Source organism: Macaca nemestrina, chromosome 2 (assembly GCF_043159975.1).
Source record: "Macaca nemestrina isolate mMacNem1 chromosome 2, mMacNem.hap1, whole genome shotgun sequence".
NCBI classification, from domain to species: Eukaryota; Metazoa; Chordata; class Mammalia; order Primates; family Cercopithecidae; genus Macaca; species Macaca nemestrina.
Genome location: NC_092126.1, coordinates 49,949,458 through 49,971,881, shown reverse-complemented (window position 1 = coordinate 49,971,881; position 22,424 = coordinate 49,949,458). Strand labels below are relative to the sequence as shown.

General features: G+C 49.2%; 1 protein-coding gene across 7 annotated transcripts; it reads left to right on the top strand.

The window, feature by feature from the left end:
- Nucleotides 1-1,365: 1,365 nt before the first annotated feature.
- LOC105470031 (Zic family member 4) lies at nt 1,366-22,192 on the top strand. Of its 7 annotated transcripts, XM_011721738.2 has the most exons (6): nt 1,366-1,761; nt 2,270-2,443; nt 5,312-5,396; nt 11,768-12,385; nt 16,990-17,305; nt 19,383-22,192. In XM_011721738.2, coding segments are annotated over exons 3-6 (1,005 nt in total). In that variant the 5' UTR covers nt 1,366-1,761; nt 2,270-2,443; nt 5,312-5,326; the 3' UTR covers nt 19,384-22,192. The 7 variants fall into 7 exon arrangements, with proteins under 7 accessions (XP_011720040.1, XP_011720044.1, XP_011720039.1 ...); XM_011721737.2 differs by lacking the exon at nt 2,270-2,443 and having other exon boundaries at nt 1,367-1,761; XM_011721739.3 differs by lacking the exons at nt 1,366-1,761; nt 2,270-2,443 and adding an exon at nt 3,074-3,447.
- Nucleotides 22,193-22,424: the final 232 nt, after the last annotated feature.

Sequence of the window (22,424 nt, the reverse complement as noted above, 5' to 3'; positions counted from 1 at the left end):
TTGATCGCCAGAGAAAATTTACTTACCTTCAGATGAGTGAGCAGAAAAAGAAATAACACTCCCTTTGATTTAGTTAGGAAAATGCAGACATTTGGATTCAGTGCAAACATACAACACTCGCTTGTTTTCGCGATGCGGCCCTCGATTAACCTGTCTTTGCCTAGCGCAAAGTCTATTCAACAACTGCGCGTAGTTTCTTTTTGTCCCTTCCACAAAGAGCCATTGACTATATATTAAAATGATTGTTGAAAGGTAGGGGAGTATGGTACTTAAAAGCAGGAAAAAAAAAATCCCTGTGACTCAATCAATTAAGCCGAGCAACATTTATGCATTTCAAAAAATGCACGCGGATGCGGGGGGTTGTGGGGATGAAGGTTGCATTTCTCCGCAGCTCTGTTTAAAACCCAACAGTCCTGGCCGAGGGTTTAGCTGAAGCGTCTGCATATTCATTAGGTCTAATTATTTTCTAGTAAGGAAAACACAAAAAGCCAAGAGTCGGAATCCTTCAATTTACCCTTTGTTTCTAACTTCATTTGGCTTCTTTGCAGCTGAATCAAAGCCCTAAACTCTTTTTCCAGACAAAGAAACCTCAACTCATCCTTTCACAGGCGGCCCGGTTAGGAAACTCACCAGTGCCCCAGCGAGAGGAAAATGAAAATGAATATATTTTTTGCCCTGACGCCAGCGCTGACTGCACCGGCTGGAGGAAGGCAGGGTCAGCGTCCGCCGCTCCTCGCCTGTCTGGTTTTCTGGTCTTCTCACCGACTAGATTCTCGCTTGGGGCTGGCCGGCCGGACTGCCCTTTCCATGGGCTGTGCTTGCTCACAAGTCGGCTTGGGTATCCGAGATGATTTCCCGGTGCCTGAAGGGACCTGACTGAGCATTTGTGCTTGTGCTGGGAAATAGAAATTCGAGAAAAAAAAAAAAAAATTGTCCTGTTCCCATCAACAAGTCTGAGTCTAGCAGCCCAACATTTCCCACCAACTTTGAGTGGAATGGAATGAGGAGTGGAGGTAAGGAAAGGACTGAGGCATTTTCAAAAATTATTATACACTTCGTTAGAAAAAAAAAAAAAGATATATCGGAGCAACTAAGTCTTTCTACCTACAAGGGGAAGTTGGATCCTACTTCCCCTAGAGTTGAGAAAACCTCATCTGCAAGAAGTTTTCTCTAGAGGCTGTATTCCTCTCAGTAGGGAGAACATATATTGAACCCACCTCGTCCGCCTTTCAGGAAACACACGCGCGCGCACACACACACACAACAAGGGAGGGGACCTAAGGGGGAAGGGTAGCTGTTGGGAGGGGGAGAGGGAAAATAATTCTTCAAAAAAGAAAAGTCAGTCTTCTCCTCTCCAGTCTGTGGAAAATCCAACGGGGACGTTTACAAGAGGATATTTTTAGGAAACACATCCAAATACACAGGGGTAAGAGTGAATGTGAGAAAAAAAAAAAAAAAGTTGTGGGTTGTAGAAGTTATCAAGTGGGATTTGCGGCGCTCTCTGCAGGAAACGCGAGCGGCTCCAGTTCAAAGCCACATGCACCAACGTGACATATAAGCCATTAAAATATCATCCTGACGGCTCATTTCTGCTTCATCATACATTCCCTAACTGCTTCCCGAAAGCTGGAAAAGGAGAAATGAAGGATGACCGCCTCGCTGGAACCACAAAAGAGAGGCTTGGAGGGGTTTGTGGTCCCCTCTCAGCCACCCCGAAATGATGTGCAGAAATGAGGCGATCCTGGCAACAGGTGGAGTGGGGTAAGTGCGTGAGTCCAGGGGGCAGACAGATGAGACCTGTACCTCCAGCGACCGGGTAGCAAGTGCCCTCAAGCGGGCCACTGGCACCCAAACCCCAGTGGGGGAAGAGGCCCAGCCAGTCTTTCTGCCCCATCTCCTCCTTCACCCCCCCCCACAACCGTGGATACAGGCCCCACCCCACTGACAATGAGGGGAGGAGGGGGGCCCTTCTGCAAAGGGGCAGCGCCGAGGATGAGTCCATCCCTTCTTCCCAGGAGGAGGGAAAAGGGGGAGAAATGGGGCTCCCACTGGTACAGGAACCAGGAGCAGTTTGTTGCCTGCCTGTCTTCCCTTCTCTCCTTGTAAATTGCCTGGGTGCCCCACCGTGGGCACAAGAATGGAAGTCGTGGCCCAGAGCTTCCCTCGCGAAAAATGAACAAGGCGGGTGCCGGGAGGGGGGCTTTACAGGCGGTATCTCTGCTCTGCCCCCAAGGGGATGGCTAGGAGGGTCTCTGCTTCCCCTCTCCAGGGTCAAAGAGCCAAGTTAGCCCAGATGGCAGCAAGACGACGGAACTTCTCCGCCCCAACCTGACGGCAGATGCCGCCTGAGTCACCTCCGGGCGGCTCCTAGCCCTCCCTCATCCTGGTCCTGCCTCAGGAAGCTGACTGCTGGGATCTGCTCTCTGCGCGCGGCCAGCAGTGGGTTCGGGACTTGGCTTTCTTTATCTCCAGTGGGAACAAGAGCAGCAACTAGCTCTCTGGGGAGCAGGCCGCAGCTCCTAGGATTCTGGCCCCTAGCCTAGGCCCAGGGACATTGGAAATTAGGGGCAAGTGAGGAGGAAACAGAGCTGAGCTGTGAAAGAAAGCTAGGACTGGCTCAAAGGTTGGACCTGAAAGTTGGGGCTGATGGATGGCCCATGGCAAAGTCTTAGGAAAGCGGGGGGGCTTTGGAGGGTTGCACTTCGACCGTCACCGTCTTCAGGAAACTCTCTTTGGATTCCAAGGTTATGTTTTCCCCGCTTTCCGACAGTATTGGCCTGGCAGCGACCCACACCACTGCACGCCGCTCTTTTTTCTCCTCTTACCCGCCTGCAGGTTGGGGGAGGGGTGATTCAAAAGGAGGGCGAAATGCCAAGCCTGATCCTGCAGGTGATCTACTGATACGAACTCTATTCTGGGCACCCGGAGGCTGCCCACACTTACTTCAGCCCCGAGCTGGGAAACCCAAGCTTCTCCCTCTAGAGAATAGGAGAATGAGTAAAAGCCCCTGCACAATCCAGTCTCAGCAAACTCCTGGCCCTTGAGGGTCGAATGGAGGGAAGCCAGGAAGGTGCGGGGTGCAGATGGGGAAATCAGGCAGCGGGCAAAGGCCGAGGTCAGTTTCCTCTCTGGCTCGGAGCTCCCAGCCAGCTTTCAGGGTTTTTGCTCTGCGCCCGCCAGCGACAAGTTACAGCGGAGAGGTGGGCATGCCTTTCCCGCTGCCGGCTAATCAGTAAGCAGCAGCTCGGGAACTGAAGTCTCTAACTGCAGCTGACCTCTGACCTTGGGTAGTCCTGCGCCGGCTAGGTCGGCCCCACAACTTGCAGCTTCCGAGGCTCCCCCAAATAAAAATGGTGCTTTTTGCACCTACCCACTGTCCCACCTTTTTGGCTCTCCTCCGGCACTATCAATCACTGGAGCTCCCTGGCACCAGTTCCTCTTCTCAAGGTGGGGGCAGAAGGGCAGATTCCAAAAAGTCTCCAGGATGTGCTATGGACTGGTAATTAGGAGGCCGTGGTTGAGGTGGGGAGCAAGCCTTTGGGGAAAACGAAACTGAGTTTCTACATGCCGTGGTTATTTGAGACCTCAGGTCCAGGGGCCTCAGGATTGCTCCCAAATTTTCTCACCTCTCCTTCAGCAAGATGACTGGCTTGTTTGCTAAGCAGTGTCAGAGTTTGCACGAAAGGAGATGTTTACCCTGGTTCCCTGTGTAGGCTGGGTGATGGAAATGCTACAGAGAGACTCCTAAGGTCCCAGTTGCCTGCCCTAGCCCGATCTCTGCAACATTTGTTTGCGTGTCTATGGGTCTGCAGTGCACAAAAGGCTGACAAGACCTGGAGCAGAAGTGATCCATACCTCTTAGAAGTTGGGTTGGAGCAGCCTTATGGGTGGACAGAGATCTCTAGGGAACCTCACACCCATTTCCCCCAGAAGCAAAAGAGTAAATTCTATTGTTGCCAACCAACCAGGACTTCTCCATGCCAGACATCCTGCCATGAGGAAATTTCAGAGCGAGGACGCCCAGCATGCCGCCCTTCTGTAGGAATGCAAAGTTAGGCCTCCTTTCTTTCCTGATTTGCACTGGAAGGAGCTTATTACCTTTGGGGAAGAATGCCTTTTGGTTAGAAATAATTGAAAATAATAATACCCTGTGGGAAAAGGTGAGTCTACCCCCCTGCCTCCCAGGCCTGGACCTAGAAAAGAGGGGAGATAGAAAGGTAAAAGCTGCCAAGCTAGTTGGAATTCTTGTTGGAGGTTGAGGGGGAGAGAGAGAGAGATCTTTGTGCACAGAGAACTGGATACCCTTTAAGATAACAGAGTCCTACTTGGATTTGGCCCGTGGTTCAACAAGTTAAACAACTGCTTGTTCTGTGGGCAGACATCCCCATTGACAGAGGACTTGCTGTGTTTGTCCAGCCTGAGACCTTTTCAATGACTGTTTTTCTTTCTAGGCCAAATTGAGGGTGGGGGCCGGGTAGATGCTTCTGTTTGGCTGCTCAACTGCCTCAGCCTTGCCTGACAGGATGCAGAGGTCCTCAGGATGGCTTTAAGTATTTAAGGCGGCCAATGGCTTGGTAGTTTTAACTGCAAAGTGAATCTGATAAGTAATGTGTACATCTTATGGGAGGTGTTATTTCTACCCTTCTCAAATATGAAATGTGGATGATTTGAACCAAATGATTAAAATTATACCTTTTTAATCTGACAAATTTTATATTAACTTTAAAAAGTCAACCGGTGATGAATCCCAAATGGGTCTGGGGTGTGGGAAATGTGAGGCTAAGGAATTCTGCACCACCACAGGCAAAGCAGGATTTGAAAACCTGCAAAGAAATTCCTCTCTTCTTGGTTCCAACAGTTATAAATCAAATTTTAACTGCTAACCTCTCAGAGTTCAGTAGACTCTCCCCACCACACCTCACTAAATTTCAGTTAATAAACTTCAGAAAAATAATAAGATTTCTTATACAATTAATTCAAATTCGAAAAGCTACAGATTTTTGAGCACTGACTAAAAGAGAGCTTACTTCTGATTGCAAGGCAGAACAACAAAGGAGTTTCAAATAAAAACCTAGCTGGGAAATTATAATTTTTCAATGTTTTTATCACCAAAGATATATAATTTTGCAAAATGGGCAGTTCCCGGCAGAATCCTTTTCTTTAGCTTCAAAATTTGAAAATGATCAAAGAAAGACCGAAGGATCTTCAGATCAACACCTTCTTTTGTTCATACATTCAAGCCACAGAATGTTGCCACACAGATGTATAAAATTGTTTAACTAGTGACTGTCACTCTTTTCTTCCCAAACAGGCTCAAAGTCAGAAAATGAGATACAAGACATCCTTGGTGATGAGGAAACGATTACGGCTTTACCGAAACACTCTGAAAGAGTCAAGTAAGTTAAAATCCTCCTTTGAATATTGGTTTGCTAGTTTCTTTTCTTCTTCTTTCTTTTCTTTTTTTTTTTTTTTTAAGTAGGAAGTTTTGTTTTGTCTTTCGTTTATGTTGGGTTGAGAGTTTGGGTGGAGTTTCTTGAGTTCAAACGAAACTTAGAACACCTTGGTGTTCAATACATTTGCACACAAATCAATGACACAACGTCCCACCAGCAGCCGGCTAATCCCCCTCAATGCCTACTCATCTGGACGTTCCAGAATTAATATTTGACGATTCTCTCATTGAAACTACCACCCCTGACCTTCTGCAATTCCACTGTCACGTTATTCTATGACATATTCATCTTGAATTCATTTCCAGACAATTTGATTGGAATGAGGTTTGACATGTATTGGCTTCCATGAAAGAAGCAGACTTTGATCTGGATGATGGGGTTTACATGATATACATCATCTTTACCAGGGATACCAGCCTTGTGCAATGTGGTAGCGACGAGGTTCCCACAATGTGGTGTCTGACCAGGGAGTGACTGACAGCTGCTCTGTCAGGAATACCTTCATTGTGAAGAATTTAATTTAATATTCCATTTAGAATAAGCATATGATTTAGGGTTGGGTGTTTTCCCTTCCAGGCGTCTAGTTTTCCTCATTTCAACTATATCACTAGCTGATGGTTGCCTCCAAAGATGTTCCCTCATTGGTAGGCAAAGGAACCTTCTTAACCAAAGTCAAATAGACAACTCAGGAAATGGCTCTCTATATTATTTGGGGATGATTTGATGGCAAAAGTCTCAAGAGAGGTATGAATTATTATGTAAATTCACTTATTTCGATTCCTTAATGCTGTTTTGGAAGGTCCAAAAGCAATGTTTCCTAAGCTTTTGTCACAGGATGCTTTGTAGAATCCTTGCTTGGAAATTAAAGCCAATCCAAGCATATTTTCTTCCATACTCAGTTCCATTAATGATGTTTAAAACTCAAATTTCCATAGCAGAGGAGAAGAATATCCTCCTTTATTGCCAAAATCCTAATAGATCTCATCTCCTTTGCACAATTTGGGCTTAGAAATATGGATGGGCTCCTAGGGCTTATGTTATTTCTTTGCATAAAAATAGAGACAACCTCCCTCTGTAGGAATCTTGAAGTCTGTCTGTGACTAGCCTTTAAAGAAATTTACCTCTGTTTAGGATTGCAACTGGACAGAAACAGGGAAGAAAGAACTGAACAAGTGACAATTGATTCAGATGCAGAACATTTAAATGACAAGACTTGTTTCTAGCCAGGTTCTATACAGTGGCCCTCAAATGAGTAGGGCCCAGCTGCTGATCTGGGCATAACTTACAACTAATAATCATCATTTAATTTAGCATTGATTAAAACATTAAAATGGAAAAATAGCCGAGCTGTTGATTTGAAATATCCTCTTTTTTTTTTTTTTTTCCTTTGCAAGAGAGTGAGATCAGACATTCAAACCAGCGATTTAAGGAGCTCTGGCAGATGCTAGGGCCACCAAATGTTCTATTTCTAGAAAGTAGAACTAGGAAATCACTTGTTTATGCCATTATATTTGTCTGGGTAGGGTGAGCAAAAGTGCTTAGGGCATGATTCTGGGCACTGGTTTGCAGAGGCTCTGAAGACTGAGAGACATTTGGGGTCTAGTGATGCAATACGCTCCAAATAGGTCCCCATGAAAACAAGCTCCCAGTGCTTCATTTTGACATCTGCTAAAGATCTGTGGGTTGTGAGATATTCTTTTTCTCTACAAATGAAGCAGAAAACTAGACTTAACAATGCTATAGCTCCAGGCATGGGTAGGAATAGAATGTGTCAGTCAAGCATTTGGTGTTGGGGATATGTATAGTGAGATATTTCTGGAAAAAAAAAAATCTGAAGACCATTGAGGAGACACCATTCCTTAGCCTGCTCAATTGATAATATCTGTAGTCTGGGTTCCCTGCTTCCCAGGCTCTGGAAGACTCAAAATAATCTCTCTAAAGACTACACTCTGCCTCTCAGATGTTGATGCCCTATCACCTTTAACTGGATACTGCTTTGGGGCTTATTTCAAAGATAGACCTTGAAGACCCCTATGTAATTGCCCAAAGTTCCTTGTCTGTAAATATTAGTTGTACAATTGGTATTCCCTTATTGCTGTCTCTGGGGAAATGCCCTTCTAGGAGAATGTCTGGTCCCGTTGCTGGGTTTAGCCAACCAAGATATAGACCATATGCCTCGAAGGAACTTCCAAAGATCAGGCAACCTCAGTGACCTGCAGGCCTACTGACCCCTGGCTACTCAAGCAAGAAGCAGCTACCCAAAATAGGTCCAGATGTTTTCAGCTTTCAAGAGAAAGCTGCATCTGGGAAGGAGCTCCATGGGGCCAGCCTACTCTCCATGATTTTGGCTGAATCAGATATGTTTGCCCTTTTGCTGCTGGCACAAAAAAGTCATACACAAGTTCAAAGCTTTTCAAAGGCAAAGTGACTAACAGAGAGTGTGTAGTATGCTAGCAGACTATGTGTATAAAACCTCTGTTTCTTATCCCTGGAGTCCAGAGAGTCAGTGGTTAGAACTCCAGAGGGCCCATAAACTTGAATGAGAAAAAAACGCATCTTTATTTTCACAACCTTCTATTAGAAAGTTAGTGTTTTCTTCTATGATGAATATGTGCAGCAAATACTGGACTATTAGGAGTTCAACAGACTCACCAAGCTTCCTAAGGGCTCCACAGCCTCAAACAACCAAAATCCCTTCTTCTCCTGTCTGTCCATACTGTTATTCAAAGCTTTTGATGGAGGTGGGGTCACAGTGTATATATTAAGAAATCCGGTGGGTGCAGTGGCTCACACCTGTAATCCCAGCACTTTGGGAGGCTGAAGCAGGCAAATCACCTGAGGTCAAGAGTTCAAGACCAGCCTGGCTAACATAGTGAAACCCCGTGTCTACTAAAAATACAAAAATTAGCTGGGCATGATGTTGGGCGCCTGTAATCCCAGCTACTTGGGAGGCTGAGGTGGAATAATCACTTGAACCTGGGAGGCAGAGGTTACAGTGAGCTGAGATCATGCCATTGCACTGCAGCCTGGGTGACAGAGCGAGACTCTCTCTAAAAAAAAAGAAAGAAAGAAAGAAAGAAAAAAATCCATGTTTGTGCAAATCAGAGTCTTAAAGCTAAAGTGAATGAGTTTGACAAACATTCTGAACTGTTAGTTGTAGATTACCTAGGTTCCAGGGAAGAAAAAATATTTTAATTGCCAGACAATTGCAGAAGTGCCCCTGCACTTAAACCTAAATACCACAGAAGCTGAATACTTTCGGTGTTAAGATGTGGATAGTAAAAACAGCTGGGCACGGGGTTTCAGAGAAGAACGCACTCTGGCTTTTGTTTTGCTTTTCGGAGCCCTTCATGGGTTCAGTCCAGAGTTGCCTAGACAATTGCATCATTCAACATACACCTGTGAGGTGGGGAGATGTGAAATGACTCATTGAGATGTGGAAACCTTTCGCTGGAAACCTGGCCACACCACTGCTTGGATGAAGGGAAGACAGGGGAAGGATCAGAGACTTGGTGGCTGTTGGTGGAGGAGTAAACCGTGGGAGAAGGTGAAAGCCAGGGAGGCATATCCTGAGAGTCTGGTCTCAAAACTGCTGTGTGGAAGCCCTTGGTTTTGAGAGTAGGGAGTGGGGGTCTGGCAGTCAAATACTCTTCTGTTTTTTGTTTTGTTTTGTTTTTAATACTGACAGAGTATCTATTGGTAGAGTTATCTAAGCTCTTCCTGTAGGAGGAGCAGAAAGACTTGGACGTGTCTAAGTGGAGAGAAATTGTTGTGGAAGTTAATCCCTCCCTAAAGTGCACCCAGGGGAGGAACAATGTATTAAATGAAGGTCTCAAAGAATCTGCCAACTGTTATGCATCAGTTAATTATTTAAAAAAAGAAATTTTTTTTAACCCTTATTTACCGACCAGGAAATGTAAAAGAATAGTCCTTGGTGCTGGGGATAGGGGGAGGGGCAATTCATTCCATTTATATTCAGCGTTGCTGGTAATCTGCCGGAACTTCTAGCCTCTGCTAAGGGGTATGGGATATTTTACTCAATCTTTAAAACTTTTCTTAAAAATACAAGCCTTTCTCTGTTTGGGGGGCACTATTTATGGCCGCCAGGGAAGTCCAAGCACTTAGACTGGCATTTTCGGCTGCAGCGACAAGGTAGGAGTCCTGGCCAGCAGCCCTTTAAATCCCCGGACGACGCAGCTGATCTTAGCCGGTCCGCTCAGACAAAGGACACCCTCCTGCCCCCAAAGCCCCCCAATCCCCCGCCTCTCGGCTTTTGCCACACTCGACTGGGCCAGAACTTAAGTTTTTTTCAACCGATCGACCCCCGTCGCACCAAAGTGGCCCCCCTAGCACTGGAGGGCATCTTGTGGGAGGCAGCCTGCAGGCCCTCTCAGAGCCTGGACGGGGAAACGCGGCGTGCACTCTCTAGAGAGGCCTAAGACGAGCTAGGAGGAAGCAGAGGCAGCTTGGACCGCAGGCAACAAGTAGCCGAAGCTGAAAGTGGAAGTCACCCTTAAATCCCCTTTCCCAGAGGCTCCTTACGACGGCAGGGTATAGCGCTCAGCATCCCTGATTGGCCCAGGGAGATTCCGGAGCGAAAACCTGTTTCTCCTGGATGCACGCCCGACTCCTTTGTTTCTTTGGAAAGCCGGCCCGCCGGTGGGTGTGACTTGTGGCGGGGCGGGTCCTTTCAGGAAGGCATGGGTTCGAGCCCAGCCTTTCCAGGCCGTCACCACTTCCCGCTTAATCCTGTCCCTGGTAAGGGCCAGATCCTTGGGTATCGCGCGTCTTTGAGCTCTCCAACACCGGGGAGGAGGGGCCTGCAAGGCTAAATGGGAAGAGAGTATAGAGGAAAGAGAGGGGGAGGGGAGAAGCAAGGAAGACGAAGTGAGGTAGAGGGTTTGGGGAAAATAAGAGAGACGAAAAGAACCCGAAAGATGAGGGAAACGAGACATTTCGGAGAAAGCCAAAAAATAAAATTAGGCTCAACGACTGCTAGCCTAGGAGTTTCTCAGCTCCTGGCCCCCGAGTCAGCAGTTTCCTTTGGTCCTTCGATCCCGACCCCCTCCTCTTGCAGTCTACAGGGACAAACTGCCCAACCAGACCGCCATCTCTGCGCACACTATGCTAGCCATCAGCCCCGACTGAGGTCCCGAGAGGACTTTAGGCGCAGCGCAATGCTCCCTCCCCAAAGTTGTGGTGAAGAGTGGCATAACCCAGTCCCGAGTACTTCCAGGAGCCCTGAGTCAAAACTGATGCACTCAGCTTTCCGGAGAGGAGGGGGAGGAGGCTCAAGGGGAGAGAAAAGGATTTGTGCCCAGGTCAGAGCGCATGAGCAGTAGAAGCGTGAGATGCTGTGGGGGTGGGGTGAGGGAGGGAAGGAGGGTGTGTGTTTGAGGGAGAGGTGTGTGAGGGGGTTGGGGGTGGAGCGAGGAAGTGAGAGAGAGAGAGAGACCGTCCGCGTGCGGCAGGACCTGTCATCACTGACGTAGGACCCGGCCGCTGGCCAATGGGCGACCCAGGCAATTGTTCCTCTCTGTGGGTCCCGGCCACAGCCCTGAATCTCTATTGACTTCCTAACGCGCCCTGCTGCTACTTCTGTAATGTGCAGGATTTCGCGTAGGCATTAATAGCCAAGGGGGTAGGCGCGCCCAAATCCAAACCTTGAGAAGAAGGAGAGAAAGAAAGAAAGGAAAAAAAAAAAACTTTACAGAAGTTTTTTGTGTGGTTTTCCTTTCCCCTCCCCACTGTCAGGTGGCAGTGGTGTTAGTGGCCCGGTACAGGGAGCTCCGGGGAACCTGGGCCGGCATGCAGCCGGTCGCTCTCTCCTAGCCAAGCAGGGCACTGAAAATATATATGGCTGGGGCGCTTCCGAACCACCACCACCTCCAACACCATCATTTCTATCACCTCCACTCCCCGGCAGGGCACCGTGCCCCGGAGCGCCCCGGGGTGTTGGCTGCCAAAGTGCGCTTGGGGCTCAGGTCCTACCCCTCTGGAGCAGAACCCCCAGCAACCCACAGACTCAGCCCTGCGCCTTCCATTACCCCTTACATCTACTGTGCGACTACCATCCCTCTCCAGCTCATGGCACCGCAGGGGACCTGGCCGAACAGCAATCCGGTCCAACGGCGGCGGAGGTGTTTGGCCTTGCTCTGTCCACCCGGTTCACTGCTGGCGCGGTCTGGCTCTGAGTTCCACGGCTGACTGCAGAGTCCGTAGTGCGTCTGGGCTGGGCCTGCCCCCCGGGGCCCAGGGAAGAGCGCGCAGCCCACCCCACCGGTTCTCATGCGTGCTATTTGTTTCGACAACAGGTAGCAGCTCTGGACACCATGGCCCCCAGCTCGCCGCCGCCTCCAGCCCCTCGGTGTTCCCGAGCCTCCATGAGGAGCCTCCCCAGGCCTCCCCCAGCCATCCTTTGAATGGACTCCTGCGTCTGGGGCTCCCTGGAGACATGTACGCGCGGCCAGAACCCTTCCCGCCAGGGCCTGCGGCCCGCAGCGACGCCCTGGCAGCTGCCGCAGCTCTGCATGGCTACGGGGGCATGAACCTGACGGTGAACCTCGCTGCGCCCCACGGTCCTGGCGCTTTCTTCCGCTACATGCGCCAGCCCATCAAACAGGAGCTCATCTGCAAGTGGCTGGCGGCCGACGGCACCGCGCCCCCGAGCCTCTGCTCCAAAACTTTCAGCACCATGCACGAGCTGGTCACGCACGTCACCGTGGAGCACGTCGGCGGCCCGGAACAGGCCAACCACATTTGCTTCTGGGAGGAGTGTCCGCGCCAGGGCAAGCCCTTCAAAGCCAAATACAAACTTGTAAATCACATCCGCGTGCACACGGGCGAGAAGCCCTTCCCTTGTCCTTTCCCGGGGTGTGGGAAGGTCTTTGCTAGATCAGAAAATCTCAAAATACACAAACGAACTCACACAGGTCAGTATTCGGCGCTGTCTGTCGCGTGCGGACCCTCTGGGGAAGCAGGCCCTCGGGTCTGGATTTCCTCAAGTCCCAACTGAGGGGAGGGGGAAGATATTTCGGTGTTGTTACCATGAGCCAAGGCCATAAAATATTAATTATGCGCTTCTATTCTTAGAATCACAGAAGTTTCCGGAGGCTGTGTGTAGGGAGGATAGTGCGGGATTTCCGTTCTGGGGGGACAAGGGTGAACGTGCCTAAGACCCTGTGTGTGCAGACATGTGATCTCTGCTTAAGAGTTTGATTTTGAGATATTTAAAAACAGCATTGTTCCCCAAAGTCGTAAAGACATAAGAACAGCTGTCTAACTTTTTTCCTGGTCCCTTTGGAATTGCGGGGCAGAACTCTTCCACCTGTCCTCCTGATAACCTGGCCCACCTGGTCTGAGGGTTTACCAGGCCCTGGAGCCTTCTTTAGGAGTTGGGGTCGAATGGGCTAACTTTGTACCTATTTTTGAGCCTAGGTGGCCAGACACTAGGGATGTTTGGTGAACCCTCACTTTTGCTTTAGCACAGACCTAACGGGACCTAGCCACCTTAAATATCATTTACCAAGTTGTTAAGGGAAATGGGGACATGTGTCAACTACATCTGCTATTTCTAGTTAACAGAAAAAAAGGAGTCCCGTTTAAGAGCCTGCAAAATTGAACTCCTCTGGCCAGAGCATCTCTAATTAATGCAACTGCAAGGAGAAAGTTTTCACACTTCCAGGATAGCCTGTGAAGTTACATTAATTAGTTTAGCAGCCATTGTTTGTACTCTCCTTAGTTAGGGTTTTCTCGCTCCTCCTCCCTGGAAGTTTAAGAAATCAACATCTTCTCTCCTCCCCCATTTTGGGGGCAGAAGAAGGGGACTAGTGGGGACAGGAGAAAATAAAATAAATTCCAGCTTGGTGCCCCACTTCTCCTACTGCCCGGTGCCTTGCCTTACTCGCCCCTATTCTTGCTGGAACATCGACAATTGCTGGAGTCAAAGAACTGACTAAGGCTAGTTGTGCTAAAGCCTATCTTGTCCCCAAACTCTCCCTTCCCGGGGAAGGTCCATGGCCCGGACACTGGCACACGCGGAGACCAGACCAAAGTCCACTTGGAACCTGGCACTTTATTTCTAAAGCGTGTCTGGAAGTGTACAGTTTCCCTGAGCTCTTTTCAGGGTTTCCCACAATGTCGCAAGGATCTCACCCCCTCGCCCGAAGTTTTAGCTCCGGGAAGGGGCGGTAGGTCACTCTAGAATCCTGGCCCCAGGCCTGCTACTCCGGGAGCTGGCGGCGGACACCCGGAAGGTAGATTCGCAGTCCTGAGCTGGAGAAGGAACTCATCTTTAATGGCAGAGTTGTTGTTTTTTAAAACAAACAAACTTTTACAGCTCTTTGCCGGCCCACTGTTTGAAGTCTGTGAAGCAGAAAATGGTTAAATTCTTAGCACAGTCGACCTACAGCAGAGAAGCAAGTTCAGTGCGCCCGCGGCTGGCTCAGGTTTTCGTCTTTTCAGGACAGAATTTTGTGCATTCTTTCGGATCCCCTGATTCATTCCCGGTGGGGGTGGTGGTGGGGAGAACAACAAAAACAAACAAACAAAAACACACACTATCAACAACAAACTACAGAGTCTGGCCTGCTCGGGCATTTCCCTCAAATCCGCCTCCTAAGTAATAAAAAGAGGAGAGAGAGAGTGAGATAGAGAGAGAGAGAAAAAAATGTTTCTCAAATGGCAATAGACCTCAGTACAAATTATTCATGAAGACAGTTCTCGATTCAACAGGAAAATAATTGCCTTTTCAAATATTAATGGCATTTCATTTCCTCGAGTCGCGGAAGTGGCAAACAGGAGCAAATTTCTCAGGAGTTGAGATTCTCCCTGACCTGAATCCCGGGCCTGGCTTTGAAGGCGACTGTCCGCACCGAAAGCATTCACTTTGCGGCGGTCACAGCGATCCCGGAACAATGGTGCCTCGAGGAGGGAGGCGAGGGCCAGCTACCGCGGTCTGCCTGGCCACCGCCACCCAGCTTCTCTCCTGGGACCCCTCGGCCGGGGCCGGGAGCTCGTCACACCTTCCCCGGCGTCTGAGGGCGAGTCAGTGCTGGGGATCCGAGGTAGAGGAGAAGAGACCGCGCCGGGGCGCAGTCGCCGGGACAACCAGATCCAGCCACAAGTGCGAGAAAATGGCGCTGGCCCAGCTGCCCCGAGCTTCCGAACTTTGTCCCGCGGACCCGGCGCAGGGTCGGAGAGGAGGCCTTTCCGGGCTGCGGAGCCTCTGGGATGACAATCTGGGTCTCTCACAGCTCAGCCCCAGGCCTAGGACGCTCCGAGCGGGCTGCAGGGGCCTAGCCCAACGCTGCCTCTTCACATTCACCCACCCACCCAGGGCGCGGTGCAGGGAGCTGGAGGGAGGGGGAAGGACTGGAGGCCGGGAGTTGGCGGGGGGCGGGGGTGATGTCAAGCGCGGAGACCAGGGCGCCTCCTGCAGCTCCGGAGCAAGCTGGGGCGCAGCCTCACCTGGCCTCCAAGGGGCCTGCGAACTTCCCGGCTGCCGGTATCACTCATTGCACTGCTGTTTTCTCCTCTGCTCCTCGTCTGGAGCGAAATAATTGTTTTTGTTTTACGTGAATGTCCAGCGAGGCGCTCACGAGATCGGATAAGCGTTTGGCGGGATCTTTGTGGCGCGGGGGCGGGAAGGGGTTGTTGGGGAGGGGCACCAACCTCAAATTCCATTTCACCTCTGTTTTCTCAAACTAACCTTGGTTTCTTTTGCAGGCCCTGAATTGTACGGGTTTTTTTGTAAGGTTTTTTTTTTTTTTTTTTTTTTTTAAAGAGAAGGAAGAAAGTTTGGGTTTGCAAATGCTGGCAGGAATCAGAGGAGATAAAACGAGGGGCAAATAGGAACACTGATTTATTCCGCATCTTTCTCTCACTGTTTTATAAAATGGTGCCGGTGTTCCGCTAAATGGCAGGTGCCAACACCTTCCAGAGGGTTCAGTGTACTAACTGTGCTCCTGTAGGGTGGGAATCCAGCAACCGGGTGGTGCCGGAGACCCGGGCTCAGGAGGCGCTGATTGCGCAGAAGTGCGGATTGTGCGCAAACCTCTCTGTCCGAGCCTCCACAGGGCTCGGGAATTGGGGCTTTGTTTGTTCTAACCAGCCCCAGGAAAGCGCCTGTCTTTCCTGGATGCGGCGGGAGAAGCCACTACAAAGACAGCAGTTCTCCAACTGTGCGTCTTCCTCCTTAGCTAGACGCTAGGTAGCCGGTCCCTTAACTCAGAGCGCTGGGAGGCAGCCATTTGTTTAAAGCGCCCAGGAACCTTCTTCCCCCATTTCCGCAGCACTTGCAGCTCCGGCAGGAATCTAGGCTTCCGGATTCTCGGGATCCTTTTCTCTCCCACACGTCAGCGAGTTCAGGTGGCCGTGAGCTCCCCGATTGGGGCTCAGTCCGGCCAATATTATCACTCTAACGTGCACTCGCGCCTTCCCTCGGCTCTACAGGGCATCGCAGCCACCGATCCCAGCCCCTCCCGGGCCTATCCCAGCCACCCGGTCGCCCTCCAGTCTGCAGAGCCGGGCCTGCCCTGACAGCTGCAGCTGTTCTCTTCCCGAAGCCTCAGCGCTCAAGGGCGTGGTTGCGGTAGAGACCTCGGATCCCACTCGGCCTGTGCGGACCCTACTGCGCCAACCCCTCGTCTTAGGCCCGAGAGACCCGACAGCCAGGTGGGGGTGGTCTAGGGAGACTGGTCGACATCGCAAGTCAATTCGGACTGGGAGGGCCAGCTGCCCACAGCAAGGTCTCCGGGAGGCCTCTGGAGCAGCGTAATAAAATATTATTGCTGGCGAGCGTATCTGGAGGGATCCCGGACGGTTTAGGCAAGATTTGAAGAATGCTGCTAAATGTTTGCCCTCGGGGGGTAGAAGGGAAGAGGGAGGGGGATCCACATCCTGTAAAAATCTCCTCTGAAGTGAATCATTGCTCAGAATACCTTTCCCTGCAGCACGAATCCACTTTATGCACACATCATGTGCATCGGCTGCGCATCCTTAAATTATTTCATCGCTTTGGCGTTTGCGCAAAACCTACTTTAGTAAACAATTTGGGCCAGGATGGGAGTTGGGAGTGGGGGGGAGATGAACGGCTGGGCAGGGTAGGGGCAGAGACGTTTGGCTGAAACAGCAACTTTAAATCGAGCAGATGTGAGCTTCCCCGTTAACTATATTGTGAGCTCCTCCGTTAATGTATTTCCAAACAGAGGTGCTTCTGGTTCCAAGTGGAGAAAATTTGGAGGAAACAATCAGAGTGGATCAGGATTTTCGAGGATGAAAACTCGACTAAGATGGAGTCACTGTCGCTCCTCCTCCCTACCCTCCCCCTGAGCCCAGACCAGGAAGGCGGGAGGGATGGAGGCGCTCAGGAGAGTGCATCGGGGGCGCTCTCTGCACGAGGGAAAGGGGTGCTCGACTTGAGCACCTGGAAAGAGATTTCTGAAAATCTTTTGTAGTTCTTTTCCAGAAAATGAGAGACGAATTGGGGGGAGAGGGAGGGTGGCGAGCACTAATGTCTCTGCGTTGCCTCCGCCAGGCGAGAAGCCCTTCAGATGCGAGTTCGAGGGCTGTGAGCGGCGCTTCGCCAACAGCAGCGACCGCAAGAAGCATTCGCACGTGCACACTAGCGACAAACCATACACGTGCAAGGTGCGGGGCTGCGACAAGTGCTACACGCACCCCAGCTCGCTGCGTAAGCACATGAAGGTGCACGGGCGCTCGCCGCCGCCCAGCTCTGGCTACGATTCGGCTACACCGTCTGCCCTCGTGTCGCCCTCGTCAGACTGCGGCCACGAGTCCCAGGTGGCCTCCTCGGCGGCGGCGGCGGCGCGTAGTGCCGACTTGAGCGAATGGTATGTGTGTCAGGGCTTGGGCCCCACCGCGGCTGCCCCCGCCGCGATCCTCAGCCAAGAGCTACCACCTGGCCCTGCTGCTGCCGCCGCCGCCGCCTCCGGTATTAGGGCTGCCTCTGTGGTTGTTGCTTCCGCACACACCGGATGCAGAGTAGGCCACGTTTCTGAGGCATGAAGAGGGAGCGGGCGGAAGGAAGGAAGGCAGGCCGGCCACCTGTAATAGTTGCTAGAGCTCACTGAATACGCTAATATAATGTCCATTATTTTAAAAGATAAATATGGTCCCCCTATTTATTCTATAGTCACACTCAGCACCATCACCCCTACACGCGCCTTCATGATTATCATAAAGCCAGTGTTAGGGGTGAAAAGACAGGGAGATGGAAAAAAAATGGAGAATTTAGGTGCAATCCTGGCCACTTCAGATGACAAAAGTAAAGCCACAAATTTCCCGCATGCTTCGCAGGATGGGAAATATTTTTCTCGAGAACTGGGCCTCTCCCACCCCCACTCTAATACTTCCCTCCCCCACATTAATTCCAACCTCAGAAGTTCAGATCAACAGAAGGCGGCAAAGGGAATTCCAGAGCCGTTTTCTTGACTCCAGTTTCTTTCCTCTTTGCCTTCCTATGGTTTCCCCTTCCCTAGGTATCCTTTGAAACAAAGTATACACAAGTCTTAATTTTTCCGACCTCCTCTATAAAGGAGATAAGGGAGATTCATTGTCTTTTCAGCAGGGGGTGTGTGGGTGGTGGTTACACGCTGCCACCCCTATGTAGTGGCCTGGGCACACAGATAAATATCTGCCTGTCGTCCACAGACTCGATATACATTGTATACTTGGGGTGGCGAGTCAATTCAAAACAACAAGAAATACAGACAAAGGAACGCCAGAGAGGCTTCAGGATTCAATGCTGTGAGGCCTCCCCGGGCCCTTTTCCCACCCCAGCCCCTGTAGAGGCGTTGCCTGTGAAGTCTTCTAGGTTCTTGGGCTCCGGGTGTAGAGCGAGCTGATGACGTCACTGAGTCGAGGCCTCTAAAGTGGAGGGACCTGACCTAGGCGGCCGTGTCTGGGTGAATCGCGTCAATTCGGTGACGGTCTTTGTCAGTAATTGCACAATGTTGGTTTTATTTTTTAAAAAGTGTAGGAGAGACTAGAGAAATGATCAACAATAATAAATATTGTAAAGGCAAACAACCAGTGAGTCTAGATGGAATGTGTATTTGATATGCTGCGTATGAAGTCTCCAGAAAAAAAGAACCAGATGTTGAAGGAGGGGGCGAGAAAGACCTTTGCAATTGTTGCCAAAGGGAAAAAACTCAGGTCCTGTTTCCCACCCCTTCCCCCCCTCTGCAGGGAGAATAGGGCTGCCCCAAAATCCTAGCTACGATTTGAAGAAGAAGTAAAAGAAAATAAAATAGTAAAGCTATGGCAGATTCATCCCAGTTCCCTAAGAATTTGAAAATCAGTGTGTGTGTTGGGGAGGGAGGTGGGTTTTCTCTTTGGGGAGGGCCCCACAAAAGAGCTCAATTTTAAAATCTGAGCCCAACAAACAAGTCCTGGCCCTGCCACTAATAAATTTTCTTCTGCTCTCTCCTCTTCAGACACCATTAGACAATTAGCACTCCTGCTCACAGTCCCCACAACTTTCATCAGATGAAATAACGTCCTAACTGGAGTGGAACTATTTTTCTGACTCCAAATAAAAAATGCCATCTTCCAAATACACCCTTAGTGAATCCGTCCTTGAGAAAGGGAGACTGAAATTCCTGCCTCCCCCTAATACAATAGGGCCCAGAGGCTGCCTGACCCAGCGCGGGCAGTCGGCAACAAACAACTCTTTCCCATAGTCAAACGCCAACCCCACCGCTAAGGTGCAGAGGGCATTTGCGGAACTTACTGCTTCTGCCTATGTTTAAAAAGTCCCCCTTCCTGAAGTAGGACTCTTTCCTTTCTCCTCTGTTTCTAAGCCCCTCCCCCCCATTTTGCCTTCTATCCTAATCTAAAATAATGAAACAAAACAAAAATGTTTGGTCGGCCACTAATCGCCTTTAATTTTTCATTTGCTTGTTACAGATGTCCATCGCGTTGCTCGCAAGGTAATCTCGCTCCGCGCAGCTGAGCGCCCCGCATCTTGCGCCTGCTACATCAAAGGGCCCGCGCACAAAGCAGTGTTTCTTCGCCACGGTGCATCTTCATGGTAAGTTAGGATTTCTATGGCAATGGGCAAGTCTCACTGAAATCCTGAAAGGCCAAGCCTGGAGCCCGTCCAGGCTTTTCATTAAGGACATAATATTTACGTCTAACAGACCTTTTTTCTTGTGTATACAAGTATATATTTTTGTTTGACGCGGACTAAATCATTTTCATTTAATTTCCGGTAAACAAAACCCACGCGAATGGGTACTTGTACCCGATCATAATAAAAATGGATAATAATGTGAAGGAAGAAAAGAGCCGCTTGAATCGCCGCTCAGCCCCCTTTGTTTCTGCTTTCTGCGGTGATCAGAGGGCGCATTTGGGTTTGATGGCGAGTTTCTAAAGGCGAGGAAATGGTTTGTAAGAGGGGAAAGAAAAGGAGAAAGGTCTAATCAAGCTTGGGTTGTTCAAAGAGTCGGGTTTTGGGGTTGAAAGTGTGAGTTTGACGGTGCATCAGCATGCCGCGTTAGGCTCGCCATGGAAATACGCGCGGGGAGCGGCCGCTTCAAAGGCGGCACACTTCACTACAGACACTCTATTAAGATACATTTGCGCTGACCTTTGCTTTCACGCCATTTAATACTGTCACTGCGCTCTCCAGTATATACTTCCTTCCTAGAACCCGACTTGCCCGCGTTTAGGGGTTCACCCTGCACCCGGATGTGGGAGGCTTTGGAGCAGGGGACACTTTCAGGAAAGGGAGGAGCACAAGGACTCTGTGCATCTTGACTGCGCACCAAAGAGCTCCAGGATCAGGAGTGAAAGATTTTAAAGCAGCCTCCGAAGCTTAACAAATGAGCATTCCAAACTCAGTTTTGTGCAAATCGCCTTTCTGACTCTTGAGTAGGATGGAGGCTTAAGTTTAATGGGGACTTGTGGGGAAGGGAGCCACCCTGGGGGAGTCTGAGGAGTTCAGTCTGTGCCCTTGGGACATTTCCACTCTGGCTTTCCTTACCACTCTTCTTCCTCTCCATCCCATAAGTCTCTTGCGGCCCCTCAAACTTGTTTCTTTCTAAGGCAGGGTGTGTGGTACCGTTAGGCCTGGACTTGTCCTAGATGCAAACTCAAGAGCCCAAGGCCAAGGGGATATGGGGAAGATGGCAGGAAAGTTAGAAGTCCATGTTCCCTTAATTGTCTTGTTGTTTATTTTATCCAAGTACCCCAGTGAATAGGGGAAAAATAAACACAGTGAAAAAAAAAATCAAACAGTGGAGTCTTCTTTAGTGCCAGTCCTTGTGGTTGAATAAAAAGGATGGTCCGCTTTCTATTGAGCTGAGAAATCTTTGAAGTGGGAGTTATTATCTGAGACATTCCTGCTTGTCGTCCTAACAACGCTGATGAAACGTAAAAGGTTCTTTGTCAGCGATTTGTTCTCCTCTCTGTCAAACTCCCTCTGCCCCGTTAGTTTCAAACCGTTTCTAAAGAGATAAAAATCAAACTTCTTTTAAAAAAATATCCACACACTGCACCAATACATAACTTTAGGACTAAGTCTTGCTAAGGGATAAACAAAAGCAATGCCTAGACATCAGGGTCAGGGCCTGGCCTGGTGAAGTATGCAGAAGTTGGGGGACCCTCGGGACAAGCTTTGGGACATGAGGAAAAGTATGCAGAGAGGGTCCAAGCAGAATACATACCCTAAGCCCATAATTGTATGTCTGCTTTCTTCTGCTCCGACTTGCACTCAATCAGCCCAAGTTGGTTCACCTGGATGGGTTCCTTTGGGTACCCCTCAAGCTGCTAATATTCTTGCCCAGGATCCTTGGAACTTAAGATTGCAGCCAAGCAATTGTTAATATCTCCTGCTCCTTCAAAGCCACCTCTGCTAAAAATAGACCCATTGTGTATTTGTTCTCACTAGCAGCAATCAACAAGCCCTTTCTGCCATTAATAAGAAGGAGAATAGCTGAAGGAGAGAGATGTTTTATTAATTTCCTGTTTCCTTCAGAATCTTGGCAGTTGAAGCTTAGAAGATTTGGTCTACAACATAGTGATCGAAAATGCATGCAAATGCCCATCCCTCCCCTCATTCACATGTGCAGTTGTTCATTTTATATTGTGCCCAGGAAAGAAACTTTCACCCAGTTCAGGTTTCCCCAAAACTCCTGTTGTGGTTTTAAAGGTGGTCTAAATAAATAAGGATGTGCTGGTCCCGCTACACTGTGTGTGCTGAATAAATGACTTGTAAAGTTTTTCCGAGCTGTAACCCATGCTGTTATTATAGTTGCTGCAAAATGTTGTTTCTGATATTGATTTTATTTGTTAACTGGAGGTCTCCATATGTTTGTTTATATTGCTAATTTATGAGAAAATGTAATAATCGCAATGAATGTGAATTATACAGACAGGCAAACATTTTGTAATCATAATTCACATATACACAAAAGCCTGGCTGAAACCTTAGACTGTTTGTACCCTCTCTACCCACACTGTTTGTGATTTATCATCTGTCTCCTTAGTGTCAGTTAAATTATGAACTAACTTGAAAATAAAAAGTTGTTTGACTGAAAGTGATTGTTGAATGAACAACAAAGTTGAAAGCCATGGCTTGATCTTGTAAATATGTAAATGTAAATGATATTAAATCTGTGATTCCTTTTCCCTCCAAAGGCCTTTGTGTACATGGCACTCCATTTGGCTATTTTCTTTGGAAATAAATGATGTGATGTTTCCCTTCCTCTTTTGAATCCTGGTGTCCTGTTATTGTTTCTTCTTCTTGGGAGAGATTTGAGGCCCTCCAGAAGCCTCTAATTCTCTCCTCAGTCTTTCTTCACTGATTCACACAAATATCTCTGGGGGCCTAGTCTCAGGACAGCAAAAAAGAGGGACTCCCTAAAGAAGCCATTATGAGAAAGACTTCTCTCATCCCAATTTCACCCTAATGACACTGACATCATCAACCAATTTATTAATACATTA